This window comes from Triticum aestivum, chromosome 1D, assembly GCF_018294505.1.
Source record: "Triticum aestivum cultivar Chinese Spring chromosome 1D, IWGSC CS RefSeq v2.1, whole genome shotgun sequence".
Taxonomy (NCBI): domain Eukaryota; kingdom Viridiplantae; phylum Streptophyta; class Magnoliopsida; order Poales; family Poaceae; genus Triticum; species Triticum aestivum.
Window position 1 is genome coordinate 309,708,377 of NC_057796.1, and position 16,641 is coordinate 309,725,017.

General features: G+C 44.6%; 1 protein-coding gene across 1 annotated transcript; it reads left to right on the forward strand.

The window, feature by feature from the left end:
• The first annotated feature begins 3,238 nt into the window (after positions 1–3,238).
• On the forward strand, positions 3,239–14,089 carry LOC123181669 (protein ARABIDILLO 1). The gene is made up of 12 exons (XM_044593989.1): positions 3,239–5,024; positions 5,122–5,280; positions 5,368–5,448; positions 5,555–5,686; positions 6,678–6,805; positions 6,925–7,012; positions 7,412–7,506; positions 11,044–11,107; positions 11,401–11,576; positions 12,835–13,056; positions 13,185–13,269; positions 13,467–14,089. Exons 1-12 carry the CDS (start codon positions 3,615–3,617, stop codon positions 13,641–13,643), a joined length of 2,817 nt encoding a protein of 938 aa, XP_044449924.1. The 5' UTR covers positions 3,239–3,614; the 3' UTR covers positions 13,644–14,089.
• The last annotated feature ends 2,552 nt before the right edge of the window (positions 14,090–16,641 follow it).

Here is a 16,641-nt window from a genome sequence, read left to right on the forward strand (position 1 = left end):
GATATTAGTGTTCTTCAGCGGTCTCCGGTGTTTGCGAGGCTTGCAGAAGGCCACTCCCCAGAGGTCAACTTTGAGGTCAATGGCCACCGTTACAACAAGGGATATTACCTAGCTGATGGTATCTATCCTCAGTGGTCCACTCTTGTGAAGACCATACCCAATCCGCAAGAAGAGAAGAGATAGAGGTTTGCCCAAATGCAGGAGAGTGCTAAGAAGGATGTGGAGCGTGCTTTCGGTGTGCTTCAGTCTCAGTGGGGTATCGTTCGTAACCCTGCATTGACATGGAGCACGAAGAAGCTTTGGGAGGTGATGACTGCTTGTGTGACCATGCACAACATGATCGTGGAGGATGAGCGTGATGATACCATAAACGACCAAGGGTTTGATTTCCAGGGTGAAAATGTTGAGCCTGAGCATGCACCTCCTGCAACCTTTGAACAGTTTGTCGAGTTTCATCAGGAATTGCGTGATTGACATACTCATGTCCAGCTCTAGGATGATTTGGTTGAGCACATGTGGACTCACATTGACAACCAGTAGATCTATTAATTTAGTTTCTTTTCATGCAAACAAATTTCGATTGGGTTGTAAGACTATTTGATATTGTTTTCTTTTGATTGGGTTGTAAGACTTTTGGACGTATAACAATTTGCTATGTTTAATTTGAACCATTTGATATGCATCATTTTAGTGTGCTAGTTGAACGGATTAGAGCCAAAATGCACCCACGCATTGGGCGCACGGCCGCCGCATCCAGAAATCTGGGCGGGCACGACCCCATTACCATCCCCAAACGGACGAAAAACGGATGAAACGGACGTCCGTTTGGGGTTGTGCGTCAGAGTTGGCCTGCTGACGATGGCGTGCCTTCGGCTCGCTCAAGTGCTTGTAATCGTTGCTAAGTGGTCTAGAGATCTGGATGTAATTTTTTACTTCTAGTGTTCTTTGTACTATTTTGACAGTTGATGAATAGATCGAAGTTTTCGTAGAGTTAGTATAAAGTTAAGACACTTATTTTGGGACGGTGGGAGTATATATATATTATACGAAGGGAGTAGTAGTAGAGATACACCTATGGTCGTGCCAGCGCTCTCTACTCCACCATGACGGCGGCGGGTATTTTCTTTTCCTTTTCTTTTGGACATCGATAACTGCCACACGTGTGGCACGATGGACACCCGCCCACACGACCCTGTGTGGCATACCCCGCAGGCAGCCCACACGACTTTGTGTGGGCGAATATTAGAACTGCCCACACGTGTGGCAGGAGGAGCATCCTACCACACGACTCCTTCGGTACAATGGGATCGATCTCACATACGAATTCGTTTGACAGGGAACCCACACCCCACACGCCTCCATCAGACCAGATCCCTTTTCCCTGTGAAAAAAGGAACAAAAAGCCCACTAACAACAAATTAAATGAAAAGGCCCAGTTTTTGGTTTTTTCTGTACAAATAAAAGCCCAGATTTTGCTCAGATACTAAAAAATGCCATCAGCTGCTTTGAAAATAGCAGAAAATGTCATTCGAGTTTAACCAAATTATTTGCCATTATATTTGTTTTTTAACAATGGCAAAGGTTTATGAACACATATATAATGCCCAAAATGAAATATGGCAACTCTGCCATGACAACAAAAATCAATATTGCCATGTGAAAAAACGCAAAAAGTTGAAAAATTCATGTGAGAAGAACACACAAATTTGATAAGACAATAAAATATAAAAATGCAATTGCATTTTTAATTAAAAATGCCATCGAGTGCGTGTGGGCGAGATGCAAACGCCCACATGTGTGGGCGTTAGACTTTGGACGCCGATAACTGCCACACGTGTGGTGTATCGGGTGGTTGTGCCGCACGCCCTGTGTGGCACGGAGATGACCCCGCCCGCACGACCGCGTACGGGCGCGCGCCCCCGCACGAGCACGTCCGGGCGAGCGAGCGCGCGGCCCGCACGATCCGTCTCGGCCGTCGCCCCTCCCCGCCTGCGAGCCACACGCCCCGCGTGTCAGTAACCACGCGTCCTGCCGCGATTGCCATGGTCCGGACCTCTTCGGTTGCCATGTTGCTGAACTGCAGTTGCCATGTTGCCGAACTACAGTTGCCATGGTTGCTCAACTGCAGTTGCCATCTTAGGTCAAAGTGTCGGATGCCATTTTTGGGCAACTGCAGCTGTTGCCATGTATGGTCTGGTCTACTACAGATACCATGATTTGAAAACTTTAGGAGTTGCCACCTACTAACACTGGACAGTTGCCATGTAGCACTAAAAACATGGCAAAAAACATGTTTCGGTAAAAAGAGAGTTGCCATCTGCTTACAAGCGCGCTAGGGCAGTTGCCATGTATCCTGCAAAACACATGGCAACTGATAGCTTTTGGTGCGTGGGAGAGGAGACGGGCATGTGGGCGATGGTGGTATCTTTAGGAGTTGCCACCTACTAACACTAGACAGTTGCCATGTAGCGCTAAAAAACAGACGTGGCAACAATAACATGTTCGGGGTAAAAAGAGAGTTGCCATCTGCTCATGCTCACAAATAGGGCAGTTGCCATGTACCCTGCAAAACATATGGCAACTGATAGCTTTTGGTGTGTGGGAGAGGAGACGGGCATGTGGGCGATGGTGGTATCTTTAGGAGTTGCCACCTACTAACACTAGACAGTTGCCATGTAGCGCTACAAAACAGACGTGGCAATAACATGTTCGGGGTAAAAAGAGAGTTGCCATCTGCTCATGCTCACAAATAGGGCAGTTGCCATGTATCATTCCAAAACATAGCAAATGACAGCTTGGGTGTGGGAGAGTGGGAGAATGGGCAGTCGTAGGAGATGGGGAACAGAAGTGGTGTGCAGCGTGCGGGCGCGACAGCAGTTTCATCGCACGCCCTGACTGGCGAAACATTGACCGCGGAGAGAAACCGGCGTGCGGCGAACTCCCTCACACCCACACACATGAATTGTCCTACGTGGCACACAAAAACAACCTTTTCATACCGAGATTCGTGCAAAAGGCGCTGGACGATGGACGATGGACGATGATGAAGACGTGTGAGCGTTAGTGTTTTCGTAGACTTTTCGTTTCTTTTTCGAACAGGTGTGCATATCTACTGGAACGTTTTTTCTATCCGAATAGGTGTGCGTATCCGGAGGCCCAAAATACGCCTACGCAGCCACGCACGCGCGTATCCGCATACGATATATATACGGCCCCGGCATCCTCCTCCACTCCCCTTTTCCTTCCCTGTCACCGCACGGCAGGAGACATACATACAGAGGCGGGCGGGGGGAGGAGGAGGGAGGAAAGGGGAGGGAACCACCCCGTCCGAGCCGACTTTGGATCCACCCACCTCCCGACGACGATCCGGTCGCAAATCGGAGCTGCCGCCAGCTCCCCTCCCCCCTGCTCCGCTCGCCGAACGGACCCGTTACTTCTACTCGGATCCCTGAGCTGGTCCGGTTGGCCTAATACGCGCGCCGGAGCTCGATCTCGCGCCGGGAGGCTGGCCGATTGCTGATTCGGGGCCGGATTTGGGTGCCGGGCGTGTCGTGGCGTGCGGGTGAGGCGTGCGGGAGCTAGGGTTCCGGCGGGCGGGCGCGCGCGCCGGCGAGATGACGACCCGGCGGGTGAGGCGGCGCACGTGCAGGGACAAGGGGAAGGGGAAGGAGGTTGTGGAGGACGGGCGGGCGGTGGAGGCGGGCTCATCGCCGCCGCGGGACTGGGCGCCGGCGGGGGATGGGGATGGGGGCGGCGAGGCGGTGGCCGGCGAGGCCGTGGACTGGACGCTGCTTCCGGATGACACGGTGCTGCAGCTATTTGGCCGGCTGAGCTACCGCGACCGCGCCAGCTTGGGGGCGACCTGCCAGACGTGGAGGGGGCTCGGGTCGTCGCCGTGCCTGTGGAGCACGCTCGACCTCCGTGCCCACCGTTGCGACGCTGAGGTCGCCTCGTCGCTGGCCTCGCGATGCGGGGGCCTGCAGCGGCTGCGGCTGCGGGGCCATGAGGCGGCTGTGGCGGTGGCCTCCGCCCTCGGCGCCCGCGACCTCCGAGAGGTGGTGGCCGAGGGCTGCAGGGGACTCACTGACGCCACCCTTGCAGTCCTCGCCGCTCGACACGAGGCGCTGGAGAGCCTCCAGATCGGTCCAGACCCCCTTGAGCGCATCTCCAGCGACGCCGTCCGCCATGTCGCTCTTTGCTGCTCCCGCCTCCGTCGCCTCCACCTCTCGGGTCTCCGTGAAGTTGACTCTGATGCCATAGGAGCGCTGGCGCGCTACTGCCCCCTCCTTGAGGACGTCGCCTTGCTCGACTGTGGCACTGTAGATGAGGCTGCCCTTGGTGACATCCACTCCCTCCGATTCCTCTCTATAGCAGGATGCTACAACGTGAAGTGGGCTACAGCATCCGCCTCATGGGCCCAGCTTCCCTTGCTAGTCGCCGTCGACGTCTCCCGCACTGATGTCTCTCCAAATGCTGTCGCTCGTCTAATCTCCCACTCCAAAACCCTCGAGCTTATATGTGCTCTTAACTGCAAATTCGTCGAAGAGGAACAAGCACACAGTCCCACTGCATTTAGCAACTCCAAGGGCAAGCTTGTGCTTACCATCACATGCCCCATTTTTAAATCACTCGCTTCACTGTTTCCTGGCGAGGCTGTGGAGGAGCACGGCGTGTTCAATGAGTGTAATTGGAGGAACAAAAGGAAAATACTTGGTGTCATGATGAACTGGCTCGAGTGGGTCCTATCACAGTCGCTTCTTCGGATTGCGGAGTGCAATCCATATGGCATGGATGACTTCTGGTTGCAGCAGGGCACATCAATGCTGCTGAGCCTGGTGAAGAGCTCACAGGAGGATGTGCAGGAGCGTGCAGCTACAACAATTGCTACATTTGTGGTTATTGACGATGAAACTGCGAATGTGGATGCTGCAAGGTCGGAGGCGGTAATGCGGGATGGAGGCATTCCACTTCTGCTGGACCTTGCAAGGTGCTCAAGGGTGAGTGCACAGTCTGAAGCAGCAAAGGTAATAAATTATTTGGCCAAACTCATGGGTTCTCAGTATTTGTTTTCTATACTATTCTGGTATATCATTTAGTCACATTGGTTATGTCTCTGTTCAGGCTATTGCCAACCTATCGGTGAATGCAAAGGTTGCAAAGGTGGTTGCAGATGAAGGAGGTATCGCCATTTTCACTAATTTGGCTAAGTCGACGAATCGACTTGTTGCTGAAGAAGCTGCTGGTGGCCTTTGGAATCTCTCCGTGGGTGAGGAGCACAAGGTTGTTATTGTCTAAATGCTGATTCTTATTGCTTGCTTTGATGTCCGTATTACTCGTGCTAATAATTGATTGATTTCTCATTTTCAGGCGGCTATTGCGGCAGCTGGTGGTATAAAGGCTTTGGTTGATCTTATATTTCGTTGGCCTGCTGGGACTGATGGAGTTCTTGTATGGAACTTTTAAACTTCACATTTTCAGCAACTTCCAACTATACCTGCTGATTTGCTGCCAGCCATCCTTTTTGTGACTTTGCTCTACCTCTTTTTTCTATTAGGAACGTGCTGCTGGTGCGCTTGCAAACCTAGCTGCTGATGACAAGTGCAGCCTGGAAGTCGCAAAGGCTGGTGGTGTCCATGCTTTGGTTACACTTGCTCGATCATGTAAACTTGAGGGCGTCCTAGAACAGGTAAGCTGCATTGTGTCTTCATGCTTGTCCAGTTTTGTTCTATACGTATAAACTAGTAAAATTTTATGCTATATCTCCTAAATTGTCAACCAATACTACACATTCCGCTGAACAGACACATTTTACGATGTAGGAAAAACATGAGTAAAGAACATACTCCCTCTGTAAAGAAATATAAGTTTAGATCACTAAAGTAGCGATCTAAACGCTCTTATATTACTTTACGGAGGGAGTACAAGTTTTCATCTTCAATGCTCCATACTTTTACAGAGGGACACATACCATCTGCAGCTTATTTCTTGCCTATTGAACTTTTGCCCTGCAATATATGCACCATTTCGATCATTTATAGTGCATCTTCCAGGCACCAATGCAAACATTTCTTGCATGGATAGCTACAATTTTATCGTGCTTGTCCAAGAGCACTCTTATGACACGTCCCATGCAAATTTTACAACTCGTGTTCCCATCAAGAAACAGAAGTCTGTAACCTGTGGTACTGAACCCGTGTCTGATATTCCCTCAAAAAAAGAAAAAAAGAAACCATGTCTGATATGCTGACTAGCTTCATACCATTTAGGTGTAAGTAGAAAACACACTTCAATATAACATCTTAAGTCTTTTAAACCTGCTTGAAACCATTTTGCTTTAGAGGGCAGCCCGGTGCACGTAGCTCCCGCTTGCGCAGGGTCCGGGGAAAGGTCCGGCCACTTTGGGTCTATAGTACGCAGCCTTTCCCTATATTTCTGCAAGAGGCTGTTTCCAGGACTCGAACCTGTGACCATGCGTGACCTCATGGTCACAAGGCAACAGCTTTACCGCTGCAGCAAGGCTCCCCTCTTCACCTACATTTCGCTAAGGCATTTATGAAATAGTAGCAGTTCTCCGCTTCATCTTAAGCTCTAGAAGTAAATGTCTTACATACATATTTTGTCCTCTTTATGTTCACCCCTGTTTTGTTATTTGCTAATGCTATGTTTGTTATGCATAGGCGGCAAGGGCTCTAGCCAACTTAGCTGCACATGGAGATAACAACAACAATAATGCGGCTGTAGGTCAGGAAGCAGGGGCTCTTGAGGCATTAGTGCAACTAACATGTTCTCAAAACGAGGGTGTAAGGTATAGCTCTAATTGACATGCTTTCACTTTTATGGTTTGAAGTTGTAATATTAGCTTTCCTTAATGTATACGACATTGATCTGAGGTAATATTGTGCTTTTTATTTAAAATTCAATCAGGCAAGAGGCTGCTGGTGCTTTGTGGAACCTATCATTTGATGATAGGAATCGTGAAGCTATTGCTGCTGCGGGGGGTGTTGAAGCATTGGTAATACCTTTTATCTTATTAACCAAACTGTCTTAGGCTTTGCATTCTTTGACCAACACTACCTGTTAGGTTCTCCATCTAAATTTACATGATCTCTCTGAATAGGTTTGTGCTCAATGGATTAGTGTGAAATACAAAAATTCAAGTATAATAATTTTCATTCAAAGAAGGCTGAAGTTATTGTGGAGCAATTTAGTTAGAACTGTGTGTCATGAACTCTTAGTATTTAGGGGCAGACATTTAACTAGCAAGCTTGTAACTTCCTCTGAGGAATCATTTATTATGCTGCTAGCCAGGACTCGAAAATGTTTCTTTGGGAATTACTGTGTCACCTGTCTTTTCTTAAGCCTACTTAATAGGAGAGCTGTCTTTTTCACGTATATGGCATTCGTATTTTAGGTTTCACTTGCACAACAATGTCTGAATGCTTCGGAAGGCCTTCAGGAGAGAGCTGCTGGCGCATTATGGGGACTATCTGTCTCAGAATCGAACAGGTAACTTACTATACTAGTATACTATCTAGTTGTTACAATACTCTCACTAGTGATCTATGGAAGTACTCCCAACAATGATGCTTATGCATTTTTCTGCTCGAGTTTATATATTCGGCAACTTTTCGAAGTTCACTGAAAGGTCTTACTACTTACTGCCAGTTATTCTATGGTGTCTGCTATTTAAGACATAATGATCCTTGCAGATAACTTCTTACCATCAAAGAGTCTGCCTACCTTTATTCACTAAACTTGCAGCACATACCAACTTCCTCTATTTTTAGGAGTGCGTTTGTGATAGTTGCATATGAGATGGACATGTTGATCGGAAATAAATCTTAATGGAAATTCCAATGTACTGATGGAAGTGATAAATGGCTGTGTAGTGTCAATCAAGAAAAGGAAGTCTAGTCAATACTTTAGGGTGTGTTTGGTTGAGGAACCAAATGGAATGGAATGGAATGGTTCCATTCCATAGAATGGATCGGTTCCGTTCCCGTGTTTGGTTTCAGTCACCAAGTGGAATGGAATGGTTCTGTTCTTGCATTTGGCTAGAGAGATGAAACGAGATGAATTTGATTCAGCCAAAAGGTTTTAAAGTTCTTAAGATACATTTGTTACACTGTTAGAACTGCCAAATAACCTTGGGATTATTAGTTGCTCAAGAAACATGGCTGAACAAGTCATGAGCACCTAAAACAAGAAAAATAAATCCAAGTATGTTGGCCATCTCAGTAACAACTACTCAACTCCACAACTACACATTTATGTCAGTGTAAGTGTACTGACAGGAAAAGGATCATAACACACAAGCATCTACAAATCTTATAAGCTGATCCATAGGAATTGTTGTAGTAACCATCCAAACAAAATCTGAAAGGAATTAAAAAACTGCTCATTCAACATTCTTAATTCTGTTTAGCACCTTATTATTTGGTTTCAGAAACACAAACTAAAATAGACAAAGATCAAGAAAATTGAGAGGGTTTCCCCGTGCTCCATCGTGACCCTGTCGTGTGCATGTCCCAGCCAAGCCTGGCTTCCTTCAACAGGAGCTCGCCGCTGACATCCATGTTGCCACCACCTGCCGCTGGTCTTCTTGACCCCCTTGCCGATTATGACCTCATTGTGTGCACATCTCAGCCCAGCTCGGCGTCCTTCAATAGGAGCAGCCGCCGTAGTAGCCGCCTTACCGCTGCTTGCCCAAAGCGCCTACTGCCAGCTTGCCACCCCTTCTCCTCTCGGTCTACCACGCCATGAGGAAGAGACGAGGGAGAGGTGGCGCCGTTCATGAGGGAGAGGCTGGCGCCGATTGATCGAGAGGCAGAGAGACGAGGGAGTGGCAGCGCTGATGGGAATAGGGTTTGGAGTTGGGAGGGAGGTGAGTGAATCAGCGAGGAAGGTGAGATGCGTCCTGTTCCACGTGATTCCTGTGATTTGGAGGTAGGAGTGAGTTCCGGATCTTGGCCGAATATTCGCTTGGTGGGAACTAGTGGTTTCCAGTTCCATTTGTCTACCAAACACAGGAATGAGGCCCAGGTACAGGTTCCATTCCACTTGGTGACCGAAACCAAACACACCCTAAAAGAAGACCCGTCCTGTACCTGTTAAATTGTTAAATTTGAATCTGTTCAGAATCCATGACTTCTTTTTGGATAGATCGAAAAAATAGGTGATTTGGATACAAATGCATTTCTTTAGAACAGGATGAAACAAACAAACATCAACACCATATGTCATACAAAAAAACATTTTGGAGTATCACTTGGAGAAACTTCTCATACCTTTATGTTCATGAGCCATCTGTATGCAGGGAGAGTCGTGTGCAGCTCTTCATGCAGTGCATAGTGATCCCTCTAGTTCAAATGTTGTATTGTATTTAACATGAAATTCAAAAACATCCTGCCACTTGTATGCCAAATTTGGAACCTAACAATTCATAAACTAGCCTGCTCCATCTCTCCCTTCGTTCGGCTTGAGTGTACTTTGATATTTACAGTCTGTTCTTCTCCATCTCTTCCGCATGGTAGGCTCCTGCTTGGTAAAGGATCTTGACCAAACTGCTCAAAACATATAAATCTTGCTTGCATGGCATTCGGTCGGAAGATTAACCCTCATCATGATGCAGCCGTGGGAAAAAAAGGGAAAATTTTGAACATCTTCGAACTTATCATTCACACCATCCTTGTTTAGAATACCGGGTTGGCAATCATGCAAACGAGGAATTTACGGCCTTGATGCTAACCTTTTGGTCCACTGCTGGGGCTTCTTGGTTCATTCTCCCTATTCACTGGTCTGAGCCTCCAACTCAGAAGTCAGTACGCTCTTGTCGGCCCACTGCTCCAGTCTCCTGCCTTGCTCGCAGATCTTGTCACCTGTGTATATCATGGCCAACGGCCTGCTCGTCCGCCAGCACCGCACGGCGCTTGACCTCGTCTCCGTTGACCAGATCCATGTGTGGCTCCCACGTCACCTTGTCTCCACAGCTTGAGTAGTACTCCCTCCGTCCGAAAAAACTTGTCCCTCAAATGGATGTATCTAGCACCAAGTTAGTGCCAGATACATCCATTTGAGTGACAAGTTTGGGACAAGTTTTTTCGGACTGAGGGAGTACCAAACAGAACACTCTGGAAATGCTACAAATCAAACAGAACACTCCCACGTCACCTTGTCTCCACTTAAGATTTCAGTTTGAGTAGTACCAAACAGAACACTCTGGAAATGCTACAAATCAAAGGCAGAGAGGCCAGGGGACGATGATCTGATCCAACGGGAACTCCATCTTCCTCGGCTACTTGCCCACCCTCACGACCGTCTTTAGCTCGACTGGCACGGCGAGTGGCCTTCTTCTTCCACCGTATGAATCAGGTTTTTTTAGCGAACAATATGAATCAGGTGGCCCTGTTGCAGTGTTATTATTCCACCCTCTAGCACCATCTGGAAGCAGCACTGACAAATCTCGAGCATGGGCCGAAATAAATATCATGTACTCCCTCCGATCCATATTAATTGACGCATACTTAGTACAACTTAAGTCGTACTAAGTGTGCGTCAGTTAATATGGATTGGAGGGAGTACCATGGTCCATCCGTTAGCATGTATCCTGGGCCAGCAGTACACCCACCAGATGTCAAACAGGGGTCCTGTGTGTGGGCCCATTGTATACACTTCATGGCCATACATGGCCATCAATACTGGACTTTCTGCACGCTTGTATGTGTTCCGAAAGTAATCTTGTCACAGATCATCATGCCTTGTTCGGTGGCCCAGTCTTGTTTCTTCTTAGTCGGTCTAATATTAGACTTGTTGCAGTAAGAAGAAAAGGAAACAATTATTTTCTAGTACTTGTATAAAATAAAACAAAAAAGTGTTTTCAGGAATCTGCATCTTATCTCTTTTCTTCTGTCAATCTTTGATGTTTTTTGTGCCATAACGGAGGGGTTTGACTGCTAACTTTATAAGACTTTTCCTCCATCAGCTTTTAGCTATTCATTCATCATTTGACATAGTTGGTCATAACTTTTGCATTACGATTGTCAGCATCGCAATTGGGCAGGAGGGTGGCGTTGCACCATTGCTCACAATGGCACAGTCAGAGGTTGAAGTAAGTTTCCCTTATACTTAAGATTTCATGCCTGGATGCATACTGTTACTAAAGAGCTTCAATTGTTTTCTTCCTCATGACCTGATCTATGCCCTTCTGTTTGGCAGTAGGCAACACATCTGTAGATTATCTGCTCGTTAACAGTTTGATTTCAAATAAATTAGACATTTTCGTTTTGAGGGCCCTTGATTTCCTGTTAACTTTTACCCCTACTCTATTGTCCTAGGTGATTACGTAGTTCATGTCTACAGTTGCTACATATTGTTAGACCTGATGACTCACTATTGCTGCAGGATGTTCATGAGACAGCTGCAGGGGCATTGTGGAATCTTGCTTTCTATTCCAGCAATGCTCACCGTATAGTTGAAGAAGGTGGGGTGCCTATCCTTGTGCACCTTTGCTCATCATCAGGGTCAAAGATGGCTCGGTTCATGTCTGCGCTAGCCCTTGCCTATATGTTTGATGGAAGGTACACTTTTTGTGAAACTGACCATTCTTGTTTGTTTTCCGATATTATCTGTCCGTACGTTTAGAGTTACACAAAGACCGCAAGCAGGTTAACAATATGCAATCCTGCTATATTATTGATTTTATCCTGTAGTGTTAGCTTCAAAATTCGGTTCATCTAATTGATCATGATGTACTTCTCGTAGAGTGAACTAAACAGTTGACACCATGCTTCCTGGCTTTGATGAAAATCAGTTATTCCAATAACTTCGATAGCAGCTTCTGGGTTACATACAAAATTTTGTACCACCTCCATTTCATACTAGTAGGTGTATTATGATTCGTTCAGATAAGGGTTTGACCAACATTTTATGTCCCAAACCCTTGTCTTAATGAATCGTAGTAAGCCTTATATTGTGAAATGGAGAGAGTATATAAGTGGTTTGTGAAGTAGTTGGAGATTTCAATTATGTTGCCCGTGCCAGCGGAATATTTTTCATCAATAAGCCAGTTTTGTAGATTCGAGAATTTCATTGTTAACATCTAGAGAGCACAGTGGGTCAGTGTTAATTGTTCTTAAGTTTTCTGATTAATAAATCAGAAATGATCTTATTTATTGTGTGCAGTTGTGTGGTACTGTATTATGGTTATCATGAGTGTCGCTTGGTTTCCAGGGTCATGCTGCCTAGCTTATTGGCTTACTGCATTGTTCATTGTCACAGTTAGTCTAGGTGACTTATTAAGCCTTATGTGCATCATTGTTTGACAGTGCAAGTGAAACAGAAGCACTGCATCTTCGTATTCCATGATGTAGAATGAAGTTATGAGAAATTAAACACAATTGTCATTTCTGTTTATTAGTTTATTGTAGATCAACATATTGTTGGCATAAAGTACTGTTGCCTTAGGCTGTATGAGATAGATATTTTTCTTTTTGGACTCAGAATTTTGTGCACTAGTATTTGTATACGGGTCTGAATATATTTTGCATTTACTTGGAAGGTCAGCTAGCTATAGAAGCTTAGACACGGTTTGCCATGGTTCGCTAGTCTTTTTTAGGATGTTCAATTGCTGCATGTATTCCTTAAGTAATTACTCCCTCTGTAAAGAAATATAAGATCGTTTAGATTCACTCTGTAGTGATCTAAACGATCTTATATTTCTTTACAGAGGGAGTATATTGTAAGCTGATTGGCAGAAATTTGGTATTTATTGCTGATGCACAAGATTATCTTATCAAGGAAATTTCATGTCATAATCTGAAATATGTGATCTGACAGAATGGATGAGGCCGCCATTGTTGGGACATCGTCTGAGGGCAGTTCCAAAGGTGTTAACGTCGAGGGAGCTAGAAGAATGGCTTTGAAGCATATAGAGACCTTTGTGTTGACGTTTTCAGATCCACAGGTGTTCTCTATGGCTGCAGCTTCCTCAGCACCAGCAGCGCTATCTCAGGTTGCCGAAGCAGTGTTCATACAAGAAGCTGGACACCTGAGATGCAGGTTTGGCTTTACATTTCGTGTTTATTTCGTTCATCTTATTTGAATCTTTTCGTTCATCTTATTTGAATCTTCCATTATGATTTGAATGCATTTGGTGAACATAGTTCTAATACCTTTACTTCCTCCAGTGGTGCTGAGATAGGTAGATTTATTGCCATGCTTCGGAATCCTACACCAGTTCTTCGTGCGTGTGCCGCATTTGCCCTTCTTCAGGTTTGTTTTCCTTCACTGGTAAATAGGGAAGATGAACTGAAATTGTTTCCTGTTCAAAGGGACCAGGCCTAATCTCTATCTAAAAAAGTTATCTCCGTCTTTGTTTCTGTTTTGGCTGATGCAAACCGATCTTAGTTTTCTGGTAACACTGTTTCTCCTATGATCTGACGAGACATACTCTTCAAAATGCTATGCAGTTCTCAATCCCGGGAGGTCGACATGCAACACACCATGCGGACCTTCTGCAAAATGTAGGAGCGGCTCGGGTCTTGCGTGCAGCGGCGGCAGCAACATCAGCTTCCATTGAGGCCAAAGTGTTCGCCAGAATTGTCCTTAGGAATCTGGAACACCATCAGGCAGGGACTTCAACCTGAAAACACAATGGCGAGCACAAGCGCGACTAATTCTCCAACAGGGTATGACTTCTAACCTTTGGCCCCAGAATGGATGCAAACTCGCGGTTAAGTTGTCGCCGGCATTTGAAGCTGCCGCGCAAGCTGTGACCTTGGAACTTCCACCTTGAGGAGAACTGTCAGAAGAGATGAATGAACGTTCAACCGGCAGCTGTTGAGTGTGCAATTTTCCTGTTGTTTGTCTGATGTGTAAAAGTAACTTAAAAAGTGTTAGCGTTAGCATCGGCAGGACGTAGAGAACTTTTATGGTATATAGAAAGTTAAGAGTGTTTGTTATCGGTTGATTTAATTTAACAAGGTGAGCGGCAGCGGGTGACATTGTTAGGCTGCTCCACCTGTCGCATACATGTAAAACTTTGTAGATGTATACTGCTTTGTTATATGAACGTCCCGTGGATATGTGCTCCTGTGCTTTGTGCAAATTAAACGCGCCGTTATATCAGTTAGAGATCCATTTTAACTAGGTTTACTTGTTAGAATCTCTCAAAAACTGCGACTGTAAATCTAAAAAAAAGCTGCGATTGTAGGGAGTTTCTTTTTAGACGTCGATAACTACCGAACGTTCGGTCTAGCCCGGCGGAACGATTTCGTTCGGGACGAGAGGCCTCCAGCCCGAATGCCCATTCCCACTGCCCCTACAGGCCCTTTTTTAGGAACACCGCCTTACAGGCCTTTTCTCTGTAGAAACAAAAAAAAAAAGCCCCGAAGACATAAAAAGCCCTTTTTTGTTGGGACAAAATAAACACAAGCCTTTTTTTTGCCGGGACAAAAATTTGTCATGGATCATATGTAAAGTAAAATATTCAAAGAAAATTAGGTAAAAATGCCAGTCCCATAAAGTTGGTTTGACATGAAAAAAACCATTAGCGATTGCATTGACATGTATGTAAAGGTAATATAGGTAAATTTGCCCTTTTTTCCAATTGAAGGTCGACAATATAGGTAAACTTGCCATGTCAAAAAGATAAAAATTGCGATGGCAAAATAAAAAAGTAAATTTTAACAAAAAATAAATAGGAAATAGAGGTTAAAAAATAAATTGCCATGGCGTTACAGATAAAATTGGCATGCCAAATTGAAAGAAAAATTTGCCATTTTTTTTTATTTGAAGGTCCTATACTGCCGTGGCAATATAGGTAAATTTGCCATGTCAAAAAGGTAAAAATTGCCATGGAAAAATAAAAAAGTAAATTTTAACAGAAAAATAGAAATAGAGGTTAAAAAAAGAAATTGCCATGGCGTTGCAGATATATTTTCCATGTCAATATAGGAAAAATTGCCATGGCAAATTGGAAGAAAAATTTGCCATCTTTTTTTTTTCCATTTGAATGTCCTATATTGCCGTGGCAATATATGTAAACTTGCCATGTCAAAAAGGTAAAAATTGCCATGGAAAAATAAAAAATTAAAATTCAAAAAAAATAGAAATAGAGGTTAAAAAAAGAAATTACCATGTCGTTACGGATAAATTTGCCATGTCAACATAGGAAAAATTGCCATGGCTAATTGAAAGAAAAAAATCCATGTTTTTTTTCATTTGAATGTCCAATATTGCCATGGCAAAAATAGGTAAACTTGCCATGTCAAAACAGTAAAAATTGCCATGGCAATAAATTAATAAAATTCTCATAGAAAAAATAGAGGTTCAAAAAGAAATTGCCATGGCGTTATAGATTAATTTCTCCATGCCAGCATAGGGAAAATTGCCATGGAAAATTAAAAGAAAATTTTGTCAATTTTTCTTCAATAGAAGGTAAAATTTCGATATCATCAATACAAAACTATTGACATTGCCACAACATTTTTTTTACAAAGCCAAAAGTTATGAATTTTTTTGCCATGGCAAATTCACTTTACGGCCCATGGCAAATTATAGCTTTTGCTACGTTAGCAAAATACACTTGCCATGGCACACCTCATTTTTTTAGAAAAGCAAAAGCCATTGAAGGCAACATGTTATGATTTTTGCCATGGCAATAAAATAATGTAATTTGTCACAACAATAAAATTTGAGTTGCCATGGCAACATAATTTTGAGTTCCCAAAATGGCGAGAAACATAATTTGAGTTTGCCATAAATTATAATTTCTAAAATGTTGTCGCGAAAAAGTTATTAATGGTCGACGTGTGGGAAAACATCTACACTCGCCAGGGCAAAACACATATTAAGTTGCCATGGCAATTGTTAAATTGGCGTGCAAAACACAAAAGAACTCCAAAAAATGCCATGGCAAAAACAAATTAACTTTCCATGGCAAAAAACCCCCCGTAAAATGCAATGATCACCTCGTTGCCATCTGACTATATGACACATAGTTACTAAAAAAGCCTACATTTGCCATATAACCATTAGAAAACAACAATCTGAGATGGGCCATGATATTAAGACAAAATCTATAAAAAATATTGTCATGTGTGAATGAACTAACAATTTATAAAGTTGCCATGGTATGAGAATTTCTAATAATCTAAGAAATTGCCATGTTGTGCTAAACATCGTGATTAGAAATTGCCATGTATTAGGACCAAAAACCTAAATTTGTGTACTACTCACATGGCAAAGTTAGTAACTACAAAAATCACAACAAAAAATTGTGTTCTACTCAGATTTTAGTGTAGCATGGCAAATTTAGGGACTATTCCATACACAAGCAGTGGCAAAAATGTGTTCAAAAATGCTCATGGTACTCAGCATCTAGCAAAGTTCATCAGACATAGGTAAAAAATGGGGGAAATGGGACGTTGTACAGATGCAGACACAAAACTGCAGAAGGAGAGCGGCGGCGCATCGACCTGTCGGACCCCCCTCGCCCGTGGTGTAGCTCAAGCTCGAGCACCACCCCGTCGGGCTCCCTTCTGAGGATGGACGCCGTCTGTGAGGAGCCCATCGTGTTGCCTCACCGCGGACTCATCGCCGGGCACCCCGACTCCACTCTCCGCCCGGTGCACGCCGGGAATC

Bases quoted from the DNA above. Each gene is read 5' to 3' on its own strand.
- LOC123181669 (XM_044593989.1), top strand. From the start codon at position 3,615: ATGACGACCCGGCGGGTGAGGCGGCGCACGTGCAGGGACAAGGGGAAG. The intron at 5,687-6,677 runs GTAAGCTGCATT...TGTTATGCATAG, and splicing joins TTGAGGGCGTCCTAGAACAG to GCGGCAAGGGCTCTAGCCAA. The intron at 11,108-11,400 runs GTAAGTTTCCCT...CTATTGCTGCAG, and splicing joins TGGCACAGTCAGAGGTTGAA to GATGTTCATGAGACAGCTGC.